Consider the following 22,922-nt stretch of genomic DNA (forward strand, 5'->3'; position numbering starts at 1 on the left):
AGCTCAAGTAATGAGAGTCATGAGATCATCCAAAACATGGTCCATATTTCACTTTGGAATTACTGAAATTGAATTAACTTCCAAGAGAAAAGTGTGACTGTGCGTGTGGGTATAAATCAACCTACCACATGATTCAAAACCTGCTGATGATATATGATCCCTATGATTTTACTGCGGTCATGTGAATTTCACAAAGCAAAACAGGAATTCCCCTCTTTATTTTCGCTACTTAACAGATTCACAATATCTTGTTAATATTGCCACATGCTCTTTTTTTTAGGCTGACTGAGACAGTCACTTTGCACTTTGCAACTCAGTGCAGCCGCAACTGACTCAGTCTTGAGCTGGCATCCATTTTGGCATTTGAAAGAAGATGGGATTGTCTTTTATTCCGTGTTTCCATGACAATAATGAGGCCAAGAGGCACTGGCGGGAAAAAAGAAGGTTAGAGAAGACGAAGGGGAGAGAGTATGGTGGAGGGGAATGGATTGGTAATGCCAAGACGCATGACTCATCGTGGTGAGGGACTGGAGGAGGAAATAAATGAAGGAGGAGAAGAACACAGGGCGGGGATTGGTAGAGGGACAGTTGAAAGTTGAGCCACCATCTTTGTCCTGCAGCCTGGTGAGAAACATGGTGAAGCTACTGTACAGGGTGGACTTGCAATAGCGGCTCTGTTAGCAGTGCAGTGTAAGAATTCCTTACTGATGTTTACACAGTGAGTCGCTCTCTCAGGAATGAGCATCAGTTATGAATTATGGAAGATGGTTATAATGAGCATCACAACATCACAACTGTTACCTGAGTCCCTGTCCCTGTCATGCAGACAGACACAATGTGTAAGAGCACAGTTGTATATAAGCATAAATAAAGTCAAACACTTGTGTTTATTATTTTTAAAAGTCTCAGCCTAAGTGGCGTTAACCTAACGTACCTCTTTCTCGATGGTAAGCAAAGCCAGCTGGTTCGTGCAGTTCACCTGGTTTGCAGATAAAAGCAAACAGAGCAGTACATGTGGTGTGTGTTATATTTGGAAAAAGATGAGGGGTTGTGCAAAGGTTGCCTGTAGCAACTGAGGAATTTTGAGCCCCAAAGCATTCAAGGGTACCAACACAAAAGACACCCCTGTAGCAACATTTGTGCCCTGGCTTTGAAGATGCTTGAATGTTGAACTATAGCTTTTAGTTCAGGCCAGAAATTGTCCTGTCTGACATCACTTACTGAGCCTGATGCTCCCTGCTAACATTCATAGATCTGCAGTGCTGTGTTATATGTATCACCTCTTAAAACTGTGCAGGGCCCTCTGAGGTAGAAGGGGTTTTAACATTCATCCACTTTTTCCTAAAAAGGACTAAATGTTTAACTATAAATTAATGGTGAAAATCATGTGCAGCAAGCAATGATTCATGAGCTGGTATAAAAGCACTCTCATTACAAAGAAAGGAGCTATCGTTGATGTAGATATCAGTTTCTTCAAATAGTTTGCAGTTTAAATTGTGATTTATTTTGTTTCAAACTATGTTAAGTTTTTGTGCCAATCTTAATTGAGAATGGGCTGATGACATTTAATTTAAGACTGCAGAGAGAAGCCAGTTAACATAGTATAGCATAAACACTGAAAGCATAGGGGAACAGCTACCATGACTGTCTAAAATCTAGAATCCAAATGCTAGCACATCTAAAACTTGGTTGTTATTGTCTTTGATATTTGTAGAAATGTAACTACCACTTTCTGTTATACTTATTTAACTATTTATTACTGGTAAGACTATTTATAAAGGGTTTATTAGTGTTAATTAATTATTTTTAAAGGTGCTACAATTTTAGCTTTTTAATTCATCAATAGTTTTCACTACATATGTTAAATTGATACATTTTGTTACGTTCAAACAGCGCTTGGCTACCAACCCTTCATCTGACTCCAGCCATTATGCTAAGTGAAGCTAACCAGGTGCTAGCGGAGTTTGCCAACTTGAGACATGAGATTAACGTCAATTCAGCAAGAAAGAAAGTCTACTACTCCCAAAAATGTTGATGAAAACAAACTGCAAAACTGGGGGCTGGTCGTGAAAATTTGTATTGCTTGGGAAGAGTTTGGAAAAACATCCAGTACGACCTCCAGTCAAACCTGTCCTGTCCAATGTAAAACTCCTGAGGTAGAGTACATGCCATACTGTATATAGACTGAAAGACGTACACATATTCGGTGGAGCTGAAAATAATCTGTGATGTTTCTGTGCAACCAGACAAAATCATTTTGTGTTGAACTGATAGAAAGGATGGTGTCGAGAAAAAAAGTGGCAGAAGAGGAGACTAAAAGTGTTACCAACTTCACTGTAATGACTCACAGCCGACATTCCACAATCATTGTTCTGTGTTCCAAAAAGAAATCAGCAGCACCTTCCTCCTTATACACACAGACACACATACACTACATCACCACTGAGTTATTAACACCTTCATTTATGGAAACCAGCATAAATGTGAGAACTCTTATCATCCACACACCAACCTACCCACCTATGGGTACAAACACTGCCCTTTTACTCCTACATATCTGCTGCTGAAATGAATTTCGATGTTTTAAAGTTTGATCAGACCTGTAGATCTTACATGTTGAATACTTTTACCGGGACAGACACAGAGAGAGCAGATTAAAGCAAATATCACCACCCGACATTCCTCAAAGACTAGGTTTTCTCTAACAACATAGAGAAGCCTGTAGAAAGACCAGGTAATGGTTTTGACTAACTGGACAATGTGTCATAGAAGTGTAATATTACAGCCCTGCCCTGCCTCTCACCCAGATCGGCAACCAATGGCAGCTCACATCAGTCCCCTCCCACAGCAGGGGCAGGCTTTAAAACTCCACAGTTGATTCTCCTCTTTCTATCCACTCTGGTCTCTCCCCTCTGCCTGTCTGCCTGTCTGCCTGCCTCGACAACCAAGCCACTTGGTCTGACCTTCCCAGACTCACTTCATCCAAAAGAAAAAATATTTCAGAATGTCTTTTAGGACCACGACCACATCTTACGCCAAGAGTTCTTCTGCCCCAAGGAACTTCAGCAGCAGTTCCTATGCTGGACCAGGAGGCATCACTTCCCGCAAGAGCTACAGTGTGAGGAGTTCCTATGGAGGTGCAGGCAACATGGGCTATGGAGGAGCTGGCATCTCCAGGAGCAATGCCTACAGTGTGAGCTCGAGCATGGGCGGCTCAGGAGGCATGGGTATGGGCATGGGTATGGGTATGGGTATGGGCCTTGGTGGTGGCATGGTTTCTCAGGCCCCTATCACCGCTGTGACTGTGAACAAGAGCCTGCTGGCCCCCCTTAACCTCGAGATTGACCCCGCCATCCAAATCGTCCGCACCCAGGAGAAGGAGCAGATCAAGACCCTCAACAACCGCTTTGCCTCCTTCATTGACAAGGTAAGTGCTTATAATCTTGTAATAGTGGGCAGATACATGTGTGGGTCAAACAATAAGTTTATTCTTTTCTTCAAAAAGACCGAAATTGCTTTAGTTGGGTTGAAAGCTCAGTCACAGGGTCGTCAAAAAGTGTTCCAGTGCTGTGACATTGTTTTGCAATACTTGATAGAAGGACACATATGTTTGCCTCATGTCCCGTAATGCTGATTCCTTTACTCTTTGCTGTGCGGATCAAGTTGATTCATTCCCCTCTTTGTATTCCTCACCTCCCACAAATACAGCAAAGGCAACTTGGGGTTAGGCACATTATCTTTTGGCTCTGGCTGCCCTTTTATAGTGATGAAAAACAGACATGCAGGAAGGAGAAAGACAAAGAGAGAGACGGAGGGAGAGAGAGAGAGAGAGAGAAGTTAAGGGTGTGTCAGGGCAGAGCTCTGGGCTTGTGATATGAGTTACCTTGGGAATGGTCCCTCCCATAGCTGGGTGTGGCTCTTTCTGCTGCTCTTGTGTCCCCCACGCCTCCCCTCCCCAACACACACACACACACACACACACACACACACACACACACACACACACACACACACACACACCTATATACGGTCAGTACTGAGTGCTATTGTTAATTTAATGACAATATCTATATTGTAATATATAGCACAGTGACACACAATGTAAGGAGTGCCCATTGGGTGTGTGTGAATAGATTGCCTTTTAATCATTCCAATCAGCATTCAGGCCCAACATTTGTGTAACACTCAGGAGAGTATCAGTCCTCTGACGTCTCAGTGGGTTAATATTTAAAAAGGTTAGTTGGTTTCATGTTCTGGTCAATGTCAGCTGACTGGCTACATATCAACTGTCCTTTCCCTGTGCAATGGTTAAAAGAATATGAAGTGCGTTTTGCATGCTTCAACACTGAGCAGATGAACTTGCACCCTATTATCTGGTATCTGGTGGTGGCAGCGCATCTGGAGTCCCTTTATTTTTACTCTCTGGTTCTAATAAAGACCAGGAGGTGGTTAGATCTAATCTGTCCAGTTCAAGGTCCATTGAGTCATGTGTTTTCACTTTTTCACATCTTTCTTTCACTGTTCACAAATATGCACATTCCCCACCTCTTTATCACACACCCTCCACCCCAACTAATAACTTGCCCATCACTGTCCCCCTCCACCTCCCCCTACTTTCTACACTCTTCTCTTCCCTCATCACACCTATATTACACAGTTAAATATTTGCCCTTCCGCATCTGCCTGCGGATGAAGCTGCCTCACCCGCTTCTCCCTCGCTGTATAAAAACAGGAAGACATACAGGAGGAGGGTCAACTAGATCTGCTTCTCCATCACTGCCTTTTTTTCCAACCCTCTACCTCCTGTCAGGATGCATGAATCACACAGGCCTTCCTCTGGAAAAAGCAAGGGCAGTATGGAAACATAGCCAACACCCGCTTACGAAGCACCAAAGATAGATAAGAACAACGAGTGTAGACTGTGAACAGGAGGCAATTTGATCCTGATGGTTGATAATTAGTATGTTAACCCTGATGCTATGCTGTTATGTCATGGCACTACAGACGGCAGTTACATGATGCCTTTGGAGGGAATGTCACGATGATTCACAACTTTAATAATTCGCATGTGTGACAATAAGAAGAATCAATGTCACTGATTCTTTTTAAGTGGTATTTGACTGGTTACTTACTTAGTCTGCAGTTATTCACACATCCTGTGTTCAATCAGTGACAACCATTTTTTGTTTGTTTGTTTGTTTGTCTTTTTCCGAACATTAGGTCCGCTTCCTGGAGCAGCAGAACAAGATGCTGGAGACCAAGTGGAACCTGCTGCAGGGGCAGACCACCACCCGCTCCAACATCGACGCCATGTTCGAGGCCTACATCGGCAACCTGCGAAGGCAGCTGGACAGCCTGGGCAATGACAAGATGAAGCTGGAGGCTGACCTGCACAACATGCAGGGCCTTGTGGAGGACTTCAAAAACAAGTGAGTGTTGGGAAAAGGGACCAGGACTCCTCTATGAATGGTTTATGTAGGATTTATCTGCTTCAGTCAGGATATGACTGAGTTCAAGTAGATTTGTGCCTTAGTATGAGCCTTGCAGTACATTGAGTTCATCTCTGTGTGGACTACTCCCTACATCTGTCCATTGTCTTGCGTCATACAAACTCAAGGGAATTACAACACTGAGGAAGCATGTTCCGAACACCCATTACATTACATATGACTGCTGGTAAACCTAATTTTACTAAGTTGGCTGTGTTTAGCTTTACACGAGAGGAAACAAGCACAAATGTGCACATGCTGACGCGCAGGTCTCCGACAGGAGCAAGGTACAATAGTGCCTCACGTTTCCTAGTCCACAGACAAATGGAGCGTTTCATCTGAGGGGTTCCCGAGGGAGAAACACCTCCTGTGCGGCCCTGAGTCAACAGGCGCTGTGCCAGGCAGATATCTAAGAGCAGCTCAAGACTTAGGATGGACTACTTGCACCTCCTAGTGTTACATTCCTGTATAAACAAAACAGGAGATCTGAAATATCAACGTCCGATTGTGAAACTTTTTTTTTTCTTTTCAGGTATGAAGATGAGATCAACAGGCGCACAGAGTGTGAGAATGACTTTGTCCTCATCAAGAAGGTCAGCACTGTTACTTACTGATCTTTTCTTTGAGCCACACCTTTGACACATTGTCTGCATTTTCTCTCAACATTTTTATACTTCTCTTCCACTGAAGATATACATGTTTTTTGAGACCACCTGTTCTAACAAATGCTTTTCTTTCAGGATGTTGACGAGGCCTACATGAATAAGGTTGAGCTGGAGGCCAAGCTGGAGAGTCTGACAGATGAGATCAACTTCCTCAGGTCGATCTATGAAGAGGTACAGCTGAAGAATTTGCTTGATGGCATTTGTTTTCTCAACCCTTCCTGGCTTTAAAACCTCAAACCTCCAAACCCACTTGCTGCCTTAATCAGCATTATTTGTGATTTATCTATCAAGTAATGGCATGCTTATGATGCTTGCGGTGTCATTTTGGAATAGCTTTCTGCTTTCCTGCATTCATTGTTAACCGCAACATCTGTTTAGCATCTTCACTCCACTCTTGCACCAACCTTGGAAGTGCATTCGAGTGGGTTTCTTAAGGAGTGGGTGCCAACTAAACTCTTTTCTTTTCTTTTCTTTTTTCTTTTCATTTCTTTTCTTTTCCTTGTCTTTATTGTGTACTTCCTTAGGAACTGCGTGAGCTCCAGAGCCAGATCAAGGACACTTCAGTCGTTGTGGAGATGGACAACAGCCGCAACCTGGACATGGACTCCATTGTGGCTGAGGTCAGGGCTCAGTATGAGGACATCGCCAACCGCACGCGTGCCGAGGCAGAGTCATGGTACAAGACCAAGGTGATGGACAACTCTTTTGAAACTTTCATCAGTCTCTTGGTTCACTACATATATCAAGCTCATTTAGATGCTTTCCTGCCTGTAATATTTTTCTATGCTAAATTTAATTTAGTATGAAGAGATGCAGACATCCGCTAACAGATATGGAGATGACCTGAGAAGTACCAAGACAGAGATCGCAGACCTCAACCGCATGATCCAGAGATTGACATCAGAGATTGATTCCGTCAAGGGACAGGTATGGAAAAAAGGCTTCCAGCAACAGGTTGCAGCATTGTCAGCATCATATATTGTTTTCTACTGTTATTCCAAAAGCATTTAAGATGACGAACTCTATTTTTTTTTCATCTTTTAGCGAGCCAACCTGGAGGCCCAGATCGCTGAGGCTGAGGAGCGCGGCGAGCTGGCTGTGAAGGACGCCAAGTCCCGCATCAGGGACCTGGAAGATGCTCTGCAGAGAGCCAAACAGGACATGGCACGCCAGATCAGAGAATACCAGGACCTGATGAATGTCAAGCTGGCTTTGGACATTGAGATCGCCACATACAGGAAGCTGCTGGAGGGAGAGGAGGACAGACTGGCAAACGGCATCAAGGCAATTAACATCTCCCAACAGAGCAGTAAGTCACTTCATTGACAAACTGCATCTCTTGTAGTTTGGATTCTGTCACATTTTTTTAGTTTAACAAGATTTGCCACATTCTAAAGTGTATGCCAATATCTCTTGACAGCAAGCTACAGCGGTTTCCCCATGGACTCCTTGAAGAGCAGCTACTCAAGCGGCTACTCCAGTGGTTACGGCGGCGGTTACAGCAGCAGCGGCGGCGGCTACAGCAGCGGCGGCGGCTACAGCAGCGGCGGTGGCTTCAGCAGCGGCGGTGGCTTCAGCAGCGGCGGCGGTGGCTTCAGCAGCGGCAGCGCAGGTGGCTACAGCACTACTCAGAGCAAGAAGAACGTCGTCATCAAGATGATTGAGACCAAGGATGGCAGAGTGGTGTCTGAGTCCTCTGAGGTCATTGAAGATTGAGTTTTCTAAGTCTGCAGGTGTAGCTTTCTGTCTACTATGATCTCTTCTGCCTCTCCGGTAGTTTTATACACTCACAGTTCATTCACCCCAAAAATTGTAACAAACAAGTCTGAAGCCTCTCTTCAATAGAGCCTTAACAGATTATTTTTAAATGAAGCAACATATGATCCTAACACTACCAAAGATCTGAAAGGGACCAAAGAGTTTATTTTATATGTGTGAATGTTTGTTCTAAAAAAAAAAGAAGAAAGTGAGTTAAGAACTGGGCAAATGTCCTAGGAAAAACAAAAACTATATCACACTCCCTTGAAATCTATGCAACTGCTATTCCATACACGAAGGGCTGTTGTGTTGCATCAAATGGACAGTGGTCTTGTCAAAGGAATGTGAATGTTCTGAAACAGTGCTTCAGTGTTGTTGGTCAACTAATGTCTCAAAATTGCCTGCTACATTAGGTAGTGCATGTCTTCCCTGTGCGTCTCCTGTAACTGAAACCGTTAGACCATTAGACTGCCCACGTCAGACTGTTGTCCTGAGGTGTTGTTTTTGCTACCAAAACAAATAAAAATGTGTTTACTAAAAGAAAAGGTGTGTTTGTTTTCATTTAAAATGCTGACTCCAAAAAAATGAGTAAATTCACAGTTAAGGACTACATTTAAGTAGCTACTTAAGCAGTCTGGAATCAAAGATAGTTCCTGGTCATTGATTTAGAACACATGAATAATGATACATTACTTTTACCCAGTCCGTCAGGATCTTTTCTGTTTGGATGTGTGATACGGTGTATCAACATGATACACATTTTTAAATAAATAAAACAAACTCACTACACTGGACATATTTGGAAAGCAATAATCCATTACTTTCTAAACATTTGGCAGGCCCATGGGGCTTTACATATAATTTAATTTAGTTTAAAAAGAGCACAACACCCTCACTGTATATGGTCACACATACTTCATTTAAAGCACTAAAAAGAGAGTTTGGTGATTGTCTTTAAGTCAAATAATGAAAGAAAGAAAGTAATAACTTTGTAAGTAACTTAAGTAGCTTTAGACATCGACGTTCCTATTTTTCCTACCCTGCACAGTGAAGGCGCAGCGCGGATCCAGGCGCTGAGATGGGCAGAACAGTATAACACGGGGTGTATCAGTAAAGATGCGCCCCTGCAGTGCAATTTTGTGTCAGCTCAAAACAGGTCTAAGTACAACGCAGCCAGCGGAGGGCTATTTCCGTGGCTTCAGTGGGCCAGAGCGCACATAAACAGACCTATCCAAAATCCCACAGACAGATTTAGTGGAGGTCCTACGTATTTAATGCCAAATACATAAATACCGTATTTTTCGGACTATAAGGCGCACTTAAAATCCTTAAATTTTCTTAAAAATTGACAGTGTGCCTTATAATCCAGCGCGCCTTATGTATGGTTACTTGTTGTGCTTATTGGTCGATTGGTCGATGCGCTCAAAAATCTGTCGAAATGTGTAAGTACGACTTTGGTAAGCAACGAAGCCGCTCCGCTCAATGGATATTCGGAGCATTACGGTACGCTGTGTCACCACCTGATCGGCCCCGTAACATGAATGTAATGTCTAAACTAAAAGTGCATTCATGTGAGGCAGCCCGCGCCCGGAGTATGCGTTACCAATCCGAGAACAGTATTTAGTACGCTTACCCCCTCCACTTTTTATACGTAATACTTACTGTGCTTCAACATTATATTACGGTACATTTGTGTGTACGTAAAAGGACTCCAAAAATGGCACCTGTTAAGAAGCATGCTTACGAAGCGGGTATCAAACTCCAAGCAATTAGCTACGCAGCAGAACATGGGAAAAGAGCAGCCGCGAAAGAATTCAACATCAATGAATCAATGGTACGGAAGTGGAAAGTTTGATTTACCGGACTGTGTTGTTTTGCTTAATGCGCTTTATAATCCGGTGCGTTTTATGTGTGAACATAGACACGTTAATTCACAGTGCGCTTTATAATCCGGTGCGTTTTATAGTCCGAAAAATACGGTAATTAAAACACGATTTTTGAAATGCAAAATTTAGATTATTCATGTCTGTTTGATTGGCTGTCTGAATCAGGCAGTTTGTGTACATCATGACACAATAACCAATCTTACCTATTAAATATAAAAGGCACTCCGGTTAACTACAAATTAACTGCATTTAAATAAGACATAGGGGTAACAATGCAAAAGCCTTTTCACCTTCTCATTTGGTTTAGTAATCTAGCCAGCCATGCACAAAAGGTTAGAGCATGGCAGCCTAGGCCGCTACATTAGGTACACTTAAAGCTCCAGGTCCAGCACCTGATTTCACTATATTGGATGAGTGTCCTTTGTTCCCTTTTACATTTAATTAATGCCAGTGTTTGGCGTCTATAAGTCACAGGTTTTTGTCTTTTATCATTGAAGCTCTTCCTACACTGGGCAATGGCTCTCATAATACCAGGAAAACAATTGTTTGTAATATCAATTACCTCTTCCCAAATCACTTTAAGGCTGGCTGACTCCGAGGACCATACATTTGGTGATTAAAAGCCTAAACCTCCCGTACAAGCATGCCAGTATCCTCCTGCGTAGAGTTTGGATGTCAATACTGGTCAATTTCTTTTTCAGCTACTACGAAACTGACAATATGCTGCGCTACAGAAATATGAATATTTTGTATGACGTTTGTGCAGCTAGAAAGCTTGAAATGTTGGTCCGTCAGTATGTATTAACAACTGTCATTCTGCTAAAGATAGGTTATGGTTGTTCTACAGAGCAGTTGGCTGTGGTGAGCAGCTCCATATGAACACCATTCAGATTTTATAAACACTTCACAAAGAGTGCACACAAAAACACTAATGGAGAAAACACGTAACATCCTTTCCCCCCTTTTCTACAATTTACCACCAGGGGGCAGCGATGTCTCATAAACTCCAGCTGAGTTACTTACCCTGCTAGACCCATACTGACCTTTAATTGAGTCAACACAAGGCTCATCTTTTATGTATACTTCAATAATTGTGTGTGTGTGTGTGTGTGTGTTGGTGGTGTACAGTCTTCCCGGTTAGGTATAGGTTATGGTTGTTCTATAGAGCAGTTGGCTGTGGTGAGCAGCTCCATATGAACACCATTCAGATTTTATAAACACTTCACAAAGAGTGCACACAAAAACACTAATGGAGAAAACAGGTAACATCCTTTCCCCCCTTTTCTACAATTTACCACCAGGGGGCAGCGATGTCTCATAAACTCTAGCTGAGTTACTTACCCTGCTGGACCCATACTGACCTTTAATTGAGTCAACACAAGGCTCATCTTTTATGTATACTTCAATAATTATGTGTGTGTGTGTGTGTGTGTGTGTGTGTGTGTGTGTGTGTGTGTGTGTTGGTGGTGTACAGTCTTCCCGGTTGGGTATAGGTTATGGTTGTTCTATAGAGCAGTTGGCTGTGGTGAGCAGCTCCATATGAACACCATTCAGATTTTATAAACACTTCACAAAGAGTGCACACAAAAACACTAATGGAGAAAACAGGTAACATCCTTCCCCCCTTTTTCTACAATTTACCACCAGGGGGCAGCGATGTCTCATAAACTCTAGCTGAGTTACTTACCCTGCTGGACCCATACTGACCTGTAATTGAGTCAACACAAGGCTCATCTTTTATGTATACTTCGATACTTGTGTGTGTGTGTGTGTGTGTGTGTGTGTGTGTGTGTGTGTGTTGGTGGTGTACAGTCTTCCACAGAGCAAGAGTAATTTCGCACCAAAATACAATACAACACAAAGCATGCTTAAACTTCATAATTGCAAAGTAGTTCTTATTCTGGTTTTATTCTAAAAATGAGGAAGTTTATCTGAAGTCAAATACTACTTCTGACATTTTAGGAAAAACAACATCTATGTTGCAAATATCAGCAAAGCTAACTCATAATTTGAATAGTAATAAGTAACACTAGCACAGTATTAGAAAATTACAATTGCAGTAGTTTATGATAAAATTAGACACACAAGAGGCGAAGCAACAGAGATTCCAGAGTGTGTGTCTTGATGCTGTTTGCATCAGGCAGAAACAGCTCTTTTAGAAAGTTTTTCTCTTGCTATCCATCACACTCACAACATGCCACTGCAGTGATACATGATGCCTACAAAGTGTGTGTGCGTGTGTGCCTGTGTGTTTGCTTACTTGGCATATACTGGCTCACAACATAGGTAGAGATGCTGTCACTCAGTGATCCCTGCAGTCCTTATCCACAGTTGAAGCAATGTACAAATGAAAATAAACTGAACCTCAGCTTGCATTAGTATCCCTGTAGTCTACATGTTTGATATATTATATGATATAGTTTCAGTCAAAATGACTACCCATTAATGAATAATAATTGGGAAGGTGGAGCAGCAAAGTCCAGCATTTCAGCATTTGGCATCCATTTTACACTTCACCACAAAGAGGCAGTGTTGTGTTATGAGGCTCACCAACACGCTGCACACGTTCAATCCTTTTGCAGTTTTGATGTGTTGTTTCATTAAGTATTTATCAGGAAATCGTATAAATGCTTCTAATATATGATTTTAAGTTTTAAGTAATAAATCATATTCCCAGTCATTGCTTTTTCAAGATGTGCATCAGAAATTGTCAAAATAATTGAAAGAGGCGACCGTCTTTAGAGCATCTAGTGTGTGTGCTACACTTCCAGATGCAGCAGTTACACCTAAAGTGTCATCATTTGATATCATTAAAGTCTGATTCATAATCCTTGACGGGCAGACAGAGTGGGCGAGGCCGGGGAAGGGAGGAAAAAGTGTTTGTCTTCTCTCTTTCTTTTGTGTTTCAACATTGAATCATGTTGTCTGTCTGCTGTGCATGTCAGTTCCTCCGCTAGCCTCTGTTTCCCTCCAAGCTCCTTACCATGTCGTCATACATATTGCTTCACCTGCTGCTCCTCTTCAGAGTGCACTTGTCAATGAAAGCATTCACACAAACACGTATGGTGGAATTGGGAGGTGACAATGCGGGTAGTTTTAGGGACATGGGTGCCAGGCCCCTTGTGTCTATGTGCTTGTGGCGACCGATGATGCTGCTCGTAATGCTTCTTGTCAGTGTTTGCATCGTTTTCAGTCATTTGTGCATGCCTGCAATATGTATTTATTTTTACGTTTAATGGACCATCAACCTGCCCAGTGACAACAGATGAGCATTAGCCTGTATGGTTAATTAACCAGAACCTATAACAGTCGTAACAATTATTATTAGCTTATCTTTTGGGTAATCTAATTTTCAAAGGATGAGTGAAAATGACAACCATAATAACCACCTCCTATTATTTCTAAAACTTCTCTACTACAACAGTTCAGTTGAGGGTATCAAATTGAGGTGTTGAATAATAGTTAGCCTAAGACCTGTGGGATGCCAGATTTTACTACATGTTGCAGGTATTGAGTAATTGCTAACATCAGTGATGGAATTTATTTGCATCTGCATTTCTTGTTCTTCATATTTCAGAGCCATCTATCAGCCCTGAAGAGTCCACATGGGTGTAGCCCAACACTTTATCTGGAGGCTCCAGGGGCCAAGTTGGCTTCTCGCACTAAATAAGAGCACCTACTCAACTTCTAACAGGCAGTAAATGTTTGATTCTGTTAACCTCAATGTGGTTGGGGGTGTAGGCCTAGTAAACACAAATAAAAAGCATACCAGATTATCAACCGTTAATGTCTTTTGTTTGATGTGTCATGTGTAAATCACCTGTATATTTAAGAATAAACGTTCCTCTTCTTGAATGTTGTGTTAGAACTTTCTGTGTTCTTACAAATGTTAAAGTTCAAGTATTTCCCACGCATTTTAACAGTGCTAGTTGCATATTCATTCTGATACTGGGATAACAGCCAAGACGCTGGATGTCAATGCTCAAGTATGTATGCAACGCAAATATGAAAAAAAAAAAAAAAAAAAAAGTAGCATTCACCTCTATTGTTGGGGTAGTAAATGACAGGTGTTATTTCATACATCAGCTGAATGTTCCAACAACAACAGTCCGACTGCTCTGTAATTACACTCATTGACATTTTCAGGCATTGGCTTGGCACAATGTGGTGAAAGGATTTATAGTACACGAGAATAAGGAGTGATAGCACAGTCTAAAAAAAAATCATTCCATTGCAAGTAAAAGTCCTGCATTCAAAATCTTAGTTCTACTAAAGTAAAAGTACTACCAGCAAAATGTACTAAAGATATGAAAAGTGTACTGGAGTAGTTTTTGAGAAGGATGATAGTATTGTATTATTATTATTTATGCATTAACATGTATGGAGGATTTTAATGTTGTAGTTAGTTGAGACTACTTTGAATTACTTTCTATTTGGACGAGGCTGGATTTTCAAATAGGCAAAAAGAACAACTGTCCTGGGGCCCAAGTGTCCATCGTGGCTACATGCCCAGGTTTACTGAGGTCAAAATGTTATTTTTAAAGCTTAAGCTTTAACTTTTCATTTTCTGTGCTGACGTTGAGCCAGAACCCAGCCATGTAAGAACTGATTGATCTTCAGGTTTTAGGCATTTAGGAGATGGGCCCAGACAGTTTTTCTTGCCTTGGGCACCAAACATGGTAGATGTACAGTGCATCCGGAAAGTATTCACAGCACTTCACTTTTTCCACATTTTATGTTAAATTTATTTTTTTCCTCAAAATTCTACACACAATACCCCATAATTATAACGTGAAAAAAGTTTTTTTGAAATTTTTGCAAATCTATTAAAAAAAGAAAACGAAGAAATCACATGGACATAAGTATTCACAGCCTTTGCCATTACACTCAAAATTGAGCTCAGGTGCATCATGTTTCCAGTGATCATCCTTGAGATGTTTCTACAACTTGATTGGAGTCCACCTGTGGTAAATTCAGTTGATTGGACATGATTTCGAAAGACACACACCTGTCTATATAAGGTCCCACAGTTGACAGTGCATGTCAGAGCACAAACCAAGCCATGAAGTCCAAGGAATTGTCTGTAGACCTCCAAGACAGGATTGTATCGAGGCACAGATCTGGGGAGAAGGGCTTTAGTCAGGGAGGTGACCAAGAACCCGATGGTCACTCTGACAGAGCTCCAGCGTTGCTCTGGGAAGAGAGGAGAACCTTCCAGAAGGACAACCATCTCTGCAGCACTCCACCAAGCAGGCCTGTATGGTAGAGTGGCCAGACGGAAGACACTCCTCAGTAAAAGGCACATGACAGCCCACCTGGAGTTTACCAAAAGGCACCTGAAGGACTCTCAAACCATGAGAAACAAAATTCTCTGGTCTGGTGAAACAAAGATTGAACTCTTTGGCCTGAATGCCAAGCGTCATGTTTGGAGGAAACCAGGCACCGGTCATCACCTGGCCAATACCATCTCTACGGTGAAGCATGGTGGTGGCAGCATCATGCTGTGGGGATGTTTTTCAGTGGCAGGAACTGGGAGACTAGTCAGGAAGGAGGGAAAGATGAATGCAACAATGACAAGGAACAAGACATCCTTGATGAAAACCTTCTCCAGAGCACTTTGGACCTCAGACTGGGGCGAAGGTTCATCTTCCAACAGGACAATGACCCTAAGCACACAGCCAAGATAACAAAGGAATGGCTTCGGGACAACTCTGTGAATGTCTTTGAGAGGCCCAGGCAGAGCCCAGACTTGAACCCGATTGAACATCTCTGGAGAGATCTGAAAATGGCTGTGCACCGACGCTCCCCATCCAACCTGATGGAGCTTGAGAGGTCCTGCAAAGAAGAATGGGAGAAACTGCCCAATAATAGGTGTGCCAAGCTTATAGCATCATACTCAAAAAGACTTGAGGCTGTAATTTCTGCCAAAAGTGCTTCAACAAAGTATTGAGCAAAGGCTGTGAATACTTGTGTGTGTGTTATATTTTTGTTCTTTATTTTTAATAGATTTACACAAATTTTAAACAAACTTTTTTCACTTTGTCATTATGGGGTATTGTGTGTAGAATTTTGAGGGAAAAACAATGACCCATTAAGCCATTTTGGAATAAGGCTGTAACATAACAAAATGTGGAAAAAGTGAAGCACTGTGAATACTTTCCGGATGCACTGTAAGTACATGAACCCAGTCTGCATGAACATGTAAGCCTGGTTTAAAAATTGAACAATTGTTCTTCCTCACCACTAGGGGTAAAACAATCTCGGTCCTCAAAGGGCGTTTCCATGACCACAGTAAATACATTTTCAGTTTCAGTCACAAACATGCCTGTGCACACTTTAGCTAAAGCGTAGGCAAAGCGATTAGCAGTTGTTTGGAGCGGATGTGAGCCCTTGCACAGCTGGAAACATCTGCATTTACTCCTTGCTTGGACTGTGTTTGGAGCCTAACAGTCAAATCAAACCACGCTATTTCAACATAAAATGTTCATTAATGTTATTTATTTGTTTATTTAGTGTTTCAAAATCAAATATTGATATGAAGCAAAATACCTAGCTGTAAAATTTACAATATTCCTCTTGAAATGTAGTACAATGTACGTATTATCAAATGCAATGTTCTCAGGTAAAGTACATTTTACAAAAATCTCAGTTGTCCTTCAGTGCAGTACTTGAGTAAATTAAATTAGTTATTTTACACTACTCGCCTATACTTATTTGTAGTGAGGCTGGAAAAAGTCAATTATCATTAACATGTAGTTTTAGGTTTAAACCTGGAATGTTCATCAGTGGACGTATGAGCAATTTACGTACTTCATGAGGTGTGTTACGTCTTAATCTGTCCGGGAGTATTTCATCGCCTCTTCCCCAGGACATGTTATAGTTTGTTCGGCTCCAGCTCCACTATGACTCAGAATCATTACAAATAAACAGGTGCAAAGAATAATGGCTTCACCTAAGAACTGAGGGGCTTCTCAAGTAGGGGCACAATGCTTATTCACAGTCTTTTACTGTCAATTTTATGAAGGCTCGCCCAACACAGTAATTATAGCTCGCTGTCTTTTCTGACTGGTGCCTTTTAGGTAAGGCTTGTTTTTACCATTGCCAGGAGAAAGCAAGTTCGGGCAAGGCAGCAGCATAACTCACCACGTATAAAACAAATCAGATTTGACTCACCTAGAAAAAAAGAAGCTGCCTCTTAGAGACGTTACCCGTAGATTTAGTTCTTGTTGGAGCTTGTCTTCATAGGCTCTTGTTGCTATAGAGTGAGCAAACACGAATCCAAACCAACACGAATGCATCCACTCAGCAGCAAGAAAAATCACCTTACGTTCAATATTTGTTACAACTACTGAGGACAAACTGGAGGTATTTAAACTGGAGAAACTTCCAGTTTCAGGCAGATTTCCACCTCGTGAAAACATGCACTATGTATCATAAATAACTTGTGTTGTCATTTGCCGCTATACAAATATTGAATTGAACCGAATTAATCAATGGGATGCTCTGAAAGAGAAAATCTACTTGGTGTCAAAGTGCCTGACAGCCTTAAGAGAAGTACAGTGCGAAAGTGAGGAAGTGACAAGGTTTGGCTTTCATGCAACTGTACTTCCTGTTTGAAGGGAGTTCACCAGGGGTGAACATCTTTCTAGAGGGCCATACTGACTTTTATTTAAAGAAAGTGCCACACATTGGGCCGTTGAATTGTAATATTAAAATTATATTCACTAGCTAGGACCCCGCCTCGGCCGAGGGCGAACCTTCATTGATTGAGGGAGATTAAGAGAGAGTTTCACGTTTTGGGGAAGGCTTAGTTGAGGATTCACTGCGGCTCCTGGGCCTTGCAGATCCCCGAGATCTCCATGTGGGACGGAAGGATAAAAGCTATGAAACATGACAACCATAAGTGAAACGGTTTAACAAGAGGGAGGGAGGGTGGGATGCGGAAAACGCAAACAGGCCGAGGTTTAGAGTGGGTGGATATTTATAGGAGTGTGGCCGGGAGTGGTTGAGGCGTGGTCCTGCTCCTGAAATTCAGCTAAAACTTTATCTCCAATTCACTAGCTAGGACCCCGCCTCGGCCGAGGGCGAACCTTCATTGATTGAGGGAGATTAAGCCAGGGTGAGAGTTTCGCGGTTTGGGGAAGGCTTACCGTAAATTCCGGACTATTGAGCGCACCTGAATATAAGCTGCACCCACTGAATTTTTAAAAAATAATTATTTTGAACATAAATAAGCTGCACATGTCTATAAGCCGCACGTGCCTACTGGTACATTGAAACAAATGAACTTTACACAGGCTTTAACAAAACACGGCTTGTAACAAAAATAAATAGGCTTTAACAAAACATGGCTTGTAACAAAAATTAAAAAAAATTGTGGTAAACAGTAGCCTATCAAGAAAGTCATTGGTCACTATCTTCCTCCTCCTGTGCACTGAAACCACTGAAGTCATCTCCTTCGGTGTCGGAGTTGAATAGCCTCAGAATTGCTTCATCCGATGTTGGATCGTTTTCATTGTCGCTCTCGTTACTTTCATCCGGAGGCAAATTCCCCGCTGAGCTCATGCTGCCCTCTTCAACATGCAGCAGTCCAGCCTTTTGAAACCCATTGAATCCATAAATTATCCGCGTCATTGTTTAAGCCGCGAGGTTCAAAGCGTGGGAAAAAAGTAGCGGCTTATAGTCCGGAAAGTACGGTAGTTGAGAGTCCACTGCGGCTCCCAGGCCTTGCAGATCCCCAAAATAAGTCATCCTAAGAAAGCAAGGCTGCCTGCCCTTTGCGCAGGTCGTCGAAGCTGTGGCGGGTGTAAAGTTGGTAGGCTTGGGAAGACCAGCGGCCCATGACCTTGATGAGGTGGTCTGGGACTCCTCTGCTTGACGCAGTGGTGGCTGCCCCTATGCGGAAGGAGTGGCTGGAGAAGGAGTTGGGATTAATCCCGGAGGTGACTTGAACTGCTCTGAAGTGTAAAAGGAACCATGATCGATTGGCGACTTGGCCTGTTTCGGTGATGAACAGCGGTTCATGGGAAGAAGTTTGCTGCGTTTTCCTGAGCTGCAGATAGTGTATGAGGGGTTCGTAGGGGCTCAGATATGAATTTCGTTCAAAGTAAAATATGGGAACTGGGTTGCTTGCCTGGTTTGTTTTGCTCCGTTTGAGCGAATAGCCTAAGCAATCTTCAGAGATGGGATAAAGGTCTGATACGCAAGGGTGTAGACTGGGGTTAAACTTGGCTGAAGAAGAAGCGAATTCTGAGCATCGCAAGAAACCAACGAAAGCAAGTAGAAACATGGATTCCACTGTGCGCGCCAGGTGGGCGGAAACGTGGTTAGAGCGAAGGGTAGCAATACAGTGAGAAATAAGATCAGCGAGGAGTCGATGTAGGTGTTTGGCGCTGAAGGCCTTTAATAAGTAAAGACAACTGGGAGAGCGTTGCAGGGGAGCCAGTGAGTAATTTTGCAAAGAAGTTGATACCGCTAAGGTCAACCTTAATGGTGGGTATCTTGATGTGAAGAATTGAGTGAACATAGGAGATGAGCTGCATACGGAGGCCACGTTGAAGGAAGGGAACGGAAGGTTAAACGTGGCGTGGAAGGAGCGGAACGAGTTCCGGGCCGTCTAGTAAGTAGAAAGAGTGCTGGGGGCTAAGCTGCTGATGATGGCTTGTTGGGAAAAAGAGATGAGTTCTGCGATGGTTGGTTTCGGATGAGGAATGTCATGTCTGAAAATGGTGGGACAGGGGTTGGATTCTCCTCCGCGTCTGGAGCTAAGGTTCTGAAGATCTGGAAGGAGAAGCGAGACAAAGAGTCAGCGATGGAGTTATGGTGGCCAGGAACATGTTTAGCTCGGCGGATAAACTGATGAGTGACCGACAGCCACATGAGACGGCGTATGAAGGGCATGATCGTGGGAGAGTTTGTTCTGCCTTTGTTAATGATGTCGACTACAGCGATATTATCAGAATGGATGAGTATAGACCTTTTTGGCCACTCGTGCCCCCCAGAGGAGAGCGGTGATAACGATCGGATATATTTCGTGGACTGCTGAAGATGATTGGAGGGGCCTTGGAGGAAGTTGCGGAATTCGATGGGCCATTCAGCTGAAAACCATCATCTGCCGTAGTGACCCCCAAAACCGGCGGAAGGAGCAGCATCAGTATAGAGCTGAATGCCTTCTGGGTTGGAAAGTTGGTCGTCGTAAAAGAAGGTGATACCGTTCCAGTTGGAGAGGACATGCAGCCACATCTGCACCTCTGTTCTGGAGGGGGTATCCATGGAGACTGGATCGATAAGTGAGGGTGTGGATGATGCGAGGGAGAGCAAGTGCGAAATAAAGGAGCGGCCCTGGGGGATGATGCACAAGGCAAAGTTCAGATGTCCCGAGAGGGAGCGTAGTTGTCGTTTAGTGAAAGAGGGAGTAAGATGAAAGTTTTGTAGGAGGAGAATGATGCGGTGGAGTTTCTCCGCGGGCAAAGAAGCTTGGAACCGGATAGTGTCGAGAGTAATCCCGAGAAACTCCAAGATGTGTGAAGGACCTTCTGTTTTCTCTTCAGAGAGAGGGACGCCAAGCTGAGCGAAGACTGATTTCATGGTCAAGAGACCGAGGGCTGGAGGTGATGAAGGAGGAGTTATATATAACTAGGAAGTCGTCAAGGAGGTGGACCAGGTGAGGAATTTTTGTGGTTGTTGAAGAGAATCCAACACAAAGCCTCTGATAGTGTGTCAAATAATTTAGGGCTGCTCTTGCAGCCGAAAGTGAGTCTCGCGGCAAAGTAGTAGGCGTCCTTCCAGTGGATGCCGAAGAGGCACCAGAAGTCCGGATGGATGGAGAGGACTTTGGTATCGGTATGTTGGGTGGAGGAATCGCTGACACCAAGGAGAAGTGCTGGGTGTGTGGTTGGAGCGGGGGAAACGGGAGGAGGGGGGCTGGCATCTCGGTGCCGGTAGTGTGGCCGTGGGACTGCTGGGTTGGAGGAATGGGGAAGAGGGGGGCAGAGCCAGAAAAGAGAGCATGGGATGGTTGGAGGGTAGGGAAAGAAGAAGTAGGGACTGTCATCCCGGTGCCAGGAATCTGCATGGTAGGAGGGTAAACTGCAGCCCTCGTTGTGCTGGGGAAGGTCGTTGGAGGCACCTGAGGAAAGGGGGCAGAAGGGTTGTAAGTTGGCGGCCCAGTGGTGATGATGGGTGCTGTGGATGGATGAGAGAGGGGGAAAGAGGAAAGAAGACCTGGCAACCCAGTGCCAGAGTAGAGGGCAGAAAAGGGTGTGTGTGGAAGAACAGCAGTAGTACAGACTGATGAATCCAAGCCAGGAGGTGGGATGGAGTGCTGTGGAAATTGAAGAGAGGAAAAGAGAGTCGGCATCCCGGTGCCGCTGTGCAAACATGAGTTTGCCTGAGGAAGTGGAGGGGGATGAGAGGTGGCGCGCTGCAAACCTGGCAACCCGGAACTTTGTGGGTGGGAGGGCGGGGCTTGGAGGTGCGTGGTGACGTCACTGTTGTTGACGTTACGCCGGTGTGTTTTGGATGGATGTACGTCTGTGTTTTTTGCCTGACGTGACTTTTGGAAAGTTGTGAGGAGTTGGAACAGTTTTGCTTTGTTGTCAGAGCGGTGGTGAAGTATCCCCTTCTCTTTTAACGCTTTTAGCAGACGGACTACGGTCCAGTCGGAGATCTTGGCTGGTGCGTCTTCAACGGGGGACCTGGCTGGAGCATGGGAGCGGTGGCGGTGGCCTCGGGCGCGGCGCGCTGGGGAGCCGGAGTTGTCGGAGACTCGTTCCCGAGCGCTGGGTCTAGAGCGAGCGGAGGAAGAGAGAGGGGACTTGCGTTTCCGTTGACTACGTCTGGGAGTGGCAGGTCTCCCTCTGTCACCAGTGAGTGAGTTATTGGAGGACGGCTGTGGATCCGAACCTTTGTACAGAAGGATTGAACGGAGAGAGGGATTCTGGTGGATGCAGCTGGTCGGCTTGTTGGAGATCGGCGGTTTGGCTCCGCTGTGCTGTCTGGGTGTTCCCAGTGGCGGCGTCTCGTGGGTATCCCTGGGGTTGTTTGGAGAGGGCAGCAGATCGAGGGCTTCCCTTGGGTGTATGGGTGGCCTATGTGAAGGCAAAACAATCGTTGTCGTCGTCAGACGGGCTGAGGAACAGCAGATCCATGTTTGATCCAAGGTAAGATGGTTTTTGTTTTTTTCCTTCTGCGTGGCGTCTGGTTCCGGATGCGGAAAATGCGAACAGGCCGAGGTTTAGAGTGGATGGATATTTACAGGAGTGTGGCCGGAAGTGGGGGAGTGGTTGAGGCGTGGTCCTGCTCCTGAAATTCAGCTAAAACTTTATCTCCAAGTTAGGTTAGGTTAGGTAGTTACTTTATTAATCCCCGAGGGGAAATTTTTTTCACTACAGCAGCATACAGAAGCAATAGATAGTAATAGAACAATAGAAAAGCAATAAAATAGCAGTAAAAACTATAAAATATAAATATAAAATGCACAGTATATACATTATATACAGTACAGTATATATCTATATATATTATATACAAACAACCAAGAAACACAGTCAACAGTGTTATTGTTATGTGATGGATTTTGCCAGAGGTGAGTTATTGTACAGTCTAATTGCGGTCGGCAGGAATGATCTCCTGTATCTGTCCTTGTGACAGCGGAGCTGGAGGAATCTTTTGGAGAAAGTGCTCCGCTGTCCCTGCAGCAGGTGGTGGAGAGGGTGGTCAGGATTATCCAATATGGATAATAGTTTGTTCAGCGTCCTCCTCTCCACCACCTTTTCCAGACTATCCAGATTGTAGCCGATGATGGAGCTGACCTTCTTAACCAGTTTGTTAAGTCTGTTGGTGTTACCGGCTCCAATGCTGCTCCCCCAGCAGACCACAGTGAAGTACAATGCACTGGCCACAACAGACTGGTAGAACATCTCCAACATCTTGCTGCACACATTGAAGGATCGAAGTTTTGAATTATATTAAACTACATGAATCTGGTAGACATTACAGATAGGCTTTACAACAGGCTATTTGCCAGCCCAGATGTACGTAGCCAAGGAGTGGCCATAAAGAGAAAAACATTTTTTTAATCGTGTAATTCAAAGTGCTTCACATAAAAAACATTAAAAGCATAA

At 43.7% G+C, this 22,922-nt stretch overlaps 1 protein-coding gene and 1 pseudogene across 1 annotated transcript; one reads left to right on the forward strand and one right to left on the reverse strand.

Annotated features, from left to right (window-relative positions):
• Nucleotides 1-2,880: 2,880 nt before the first annotated feature.
• LOC138192957 (intermediate filament protein ON3-like) lies at nucleotides 2,881-8,457 on the forward strand. Its single transcript, XM_069140675.1, has 8 exons — nucleotides 2,881-3,427; nucleotides 5,221-5,429; nucleotides 6,022-6,082; nucleotides 6,230-6,325; nucleotides 6,679-6,843; nucleotides 6,956-7,081; nucleotides 7,199-7,463; nucleotides 7,575-8,457. The coding sequence occupies exons 1-8, from the start codon at nucleotides 3,005-3,007 to the stop codon at nucleotides 7,868-7,870; spliced, it is 1,641 nt and encodes a 546-aa protein (XP_068996776.1). The 5' UTR covers nucleotides 2,881-3,004; the 3' UTR covers nucleotides 7,871-8,457.
• Nucleotides 8,458-19,440: 10,983 nt separating this feature from the next.
• On the reverse strand, nucleotides 19,441-22,727 carry LOC138192797 (uncharacterized; annotated as a pseudogene).
• Between the last annotated feature and the right edge of the window lie 195 nt (nucleotides 22,728-22,922).

Source organism: Embiotoca jacksoni, unplaced genomic scaffold (assembly GCF_022577435.1).
Source record: "Embiotoca jacksoni isolate LCO1_2020_lvr unplaced genomic scaffold, fEmbJac1.0.p SCAF_9, whole genome shotgun sequence".
NCBI classification, from domain to species: Eukaryota; Metazoa; Chordata; class Actinopteri; family Embiotocidae; genus Embiotoca; species Embiotoca jacksoni.

Excerpts from the sequence above, each read along its gene's own strand:
- LOC138192957 (XM_069140675.1), top strand. The coding sequence starts at position 3,005 with ATGTCTTTTAGGACCACGACCACATCTTACGCCAAGAGTTCTTCTGCC. Across the intron at positions 6,326-6,678 it reads TCAGGTCGATCTATGAAGAG|GAACTGCGTGAGCTCCAGAG; the intron begins GTACAGCTGAAG and ends GTACTTCCTTAG. Across the intron at positions 6,844-6,955 it reads AGTCATGGTACAAGACCAAG|TATGAAGAGATGCAGACATC; the intron begins GTGATGGACAAC and ends AATTTAATTTAG.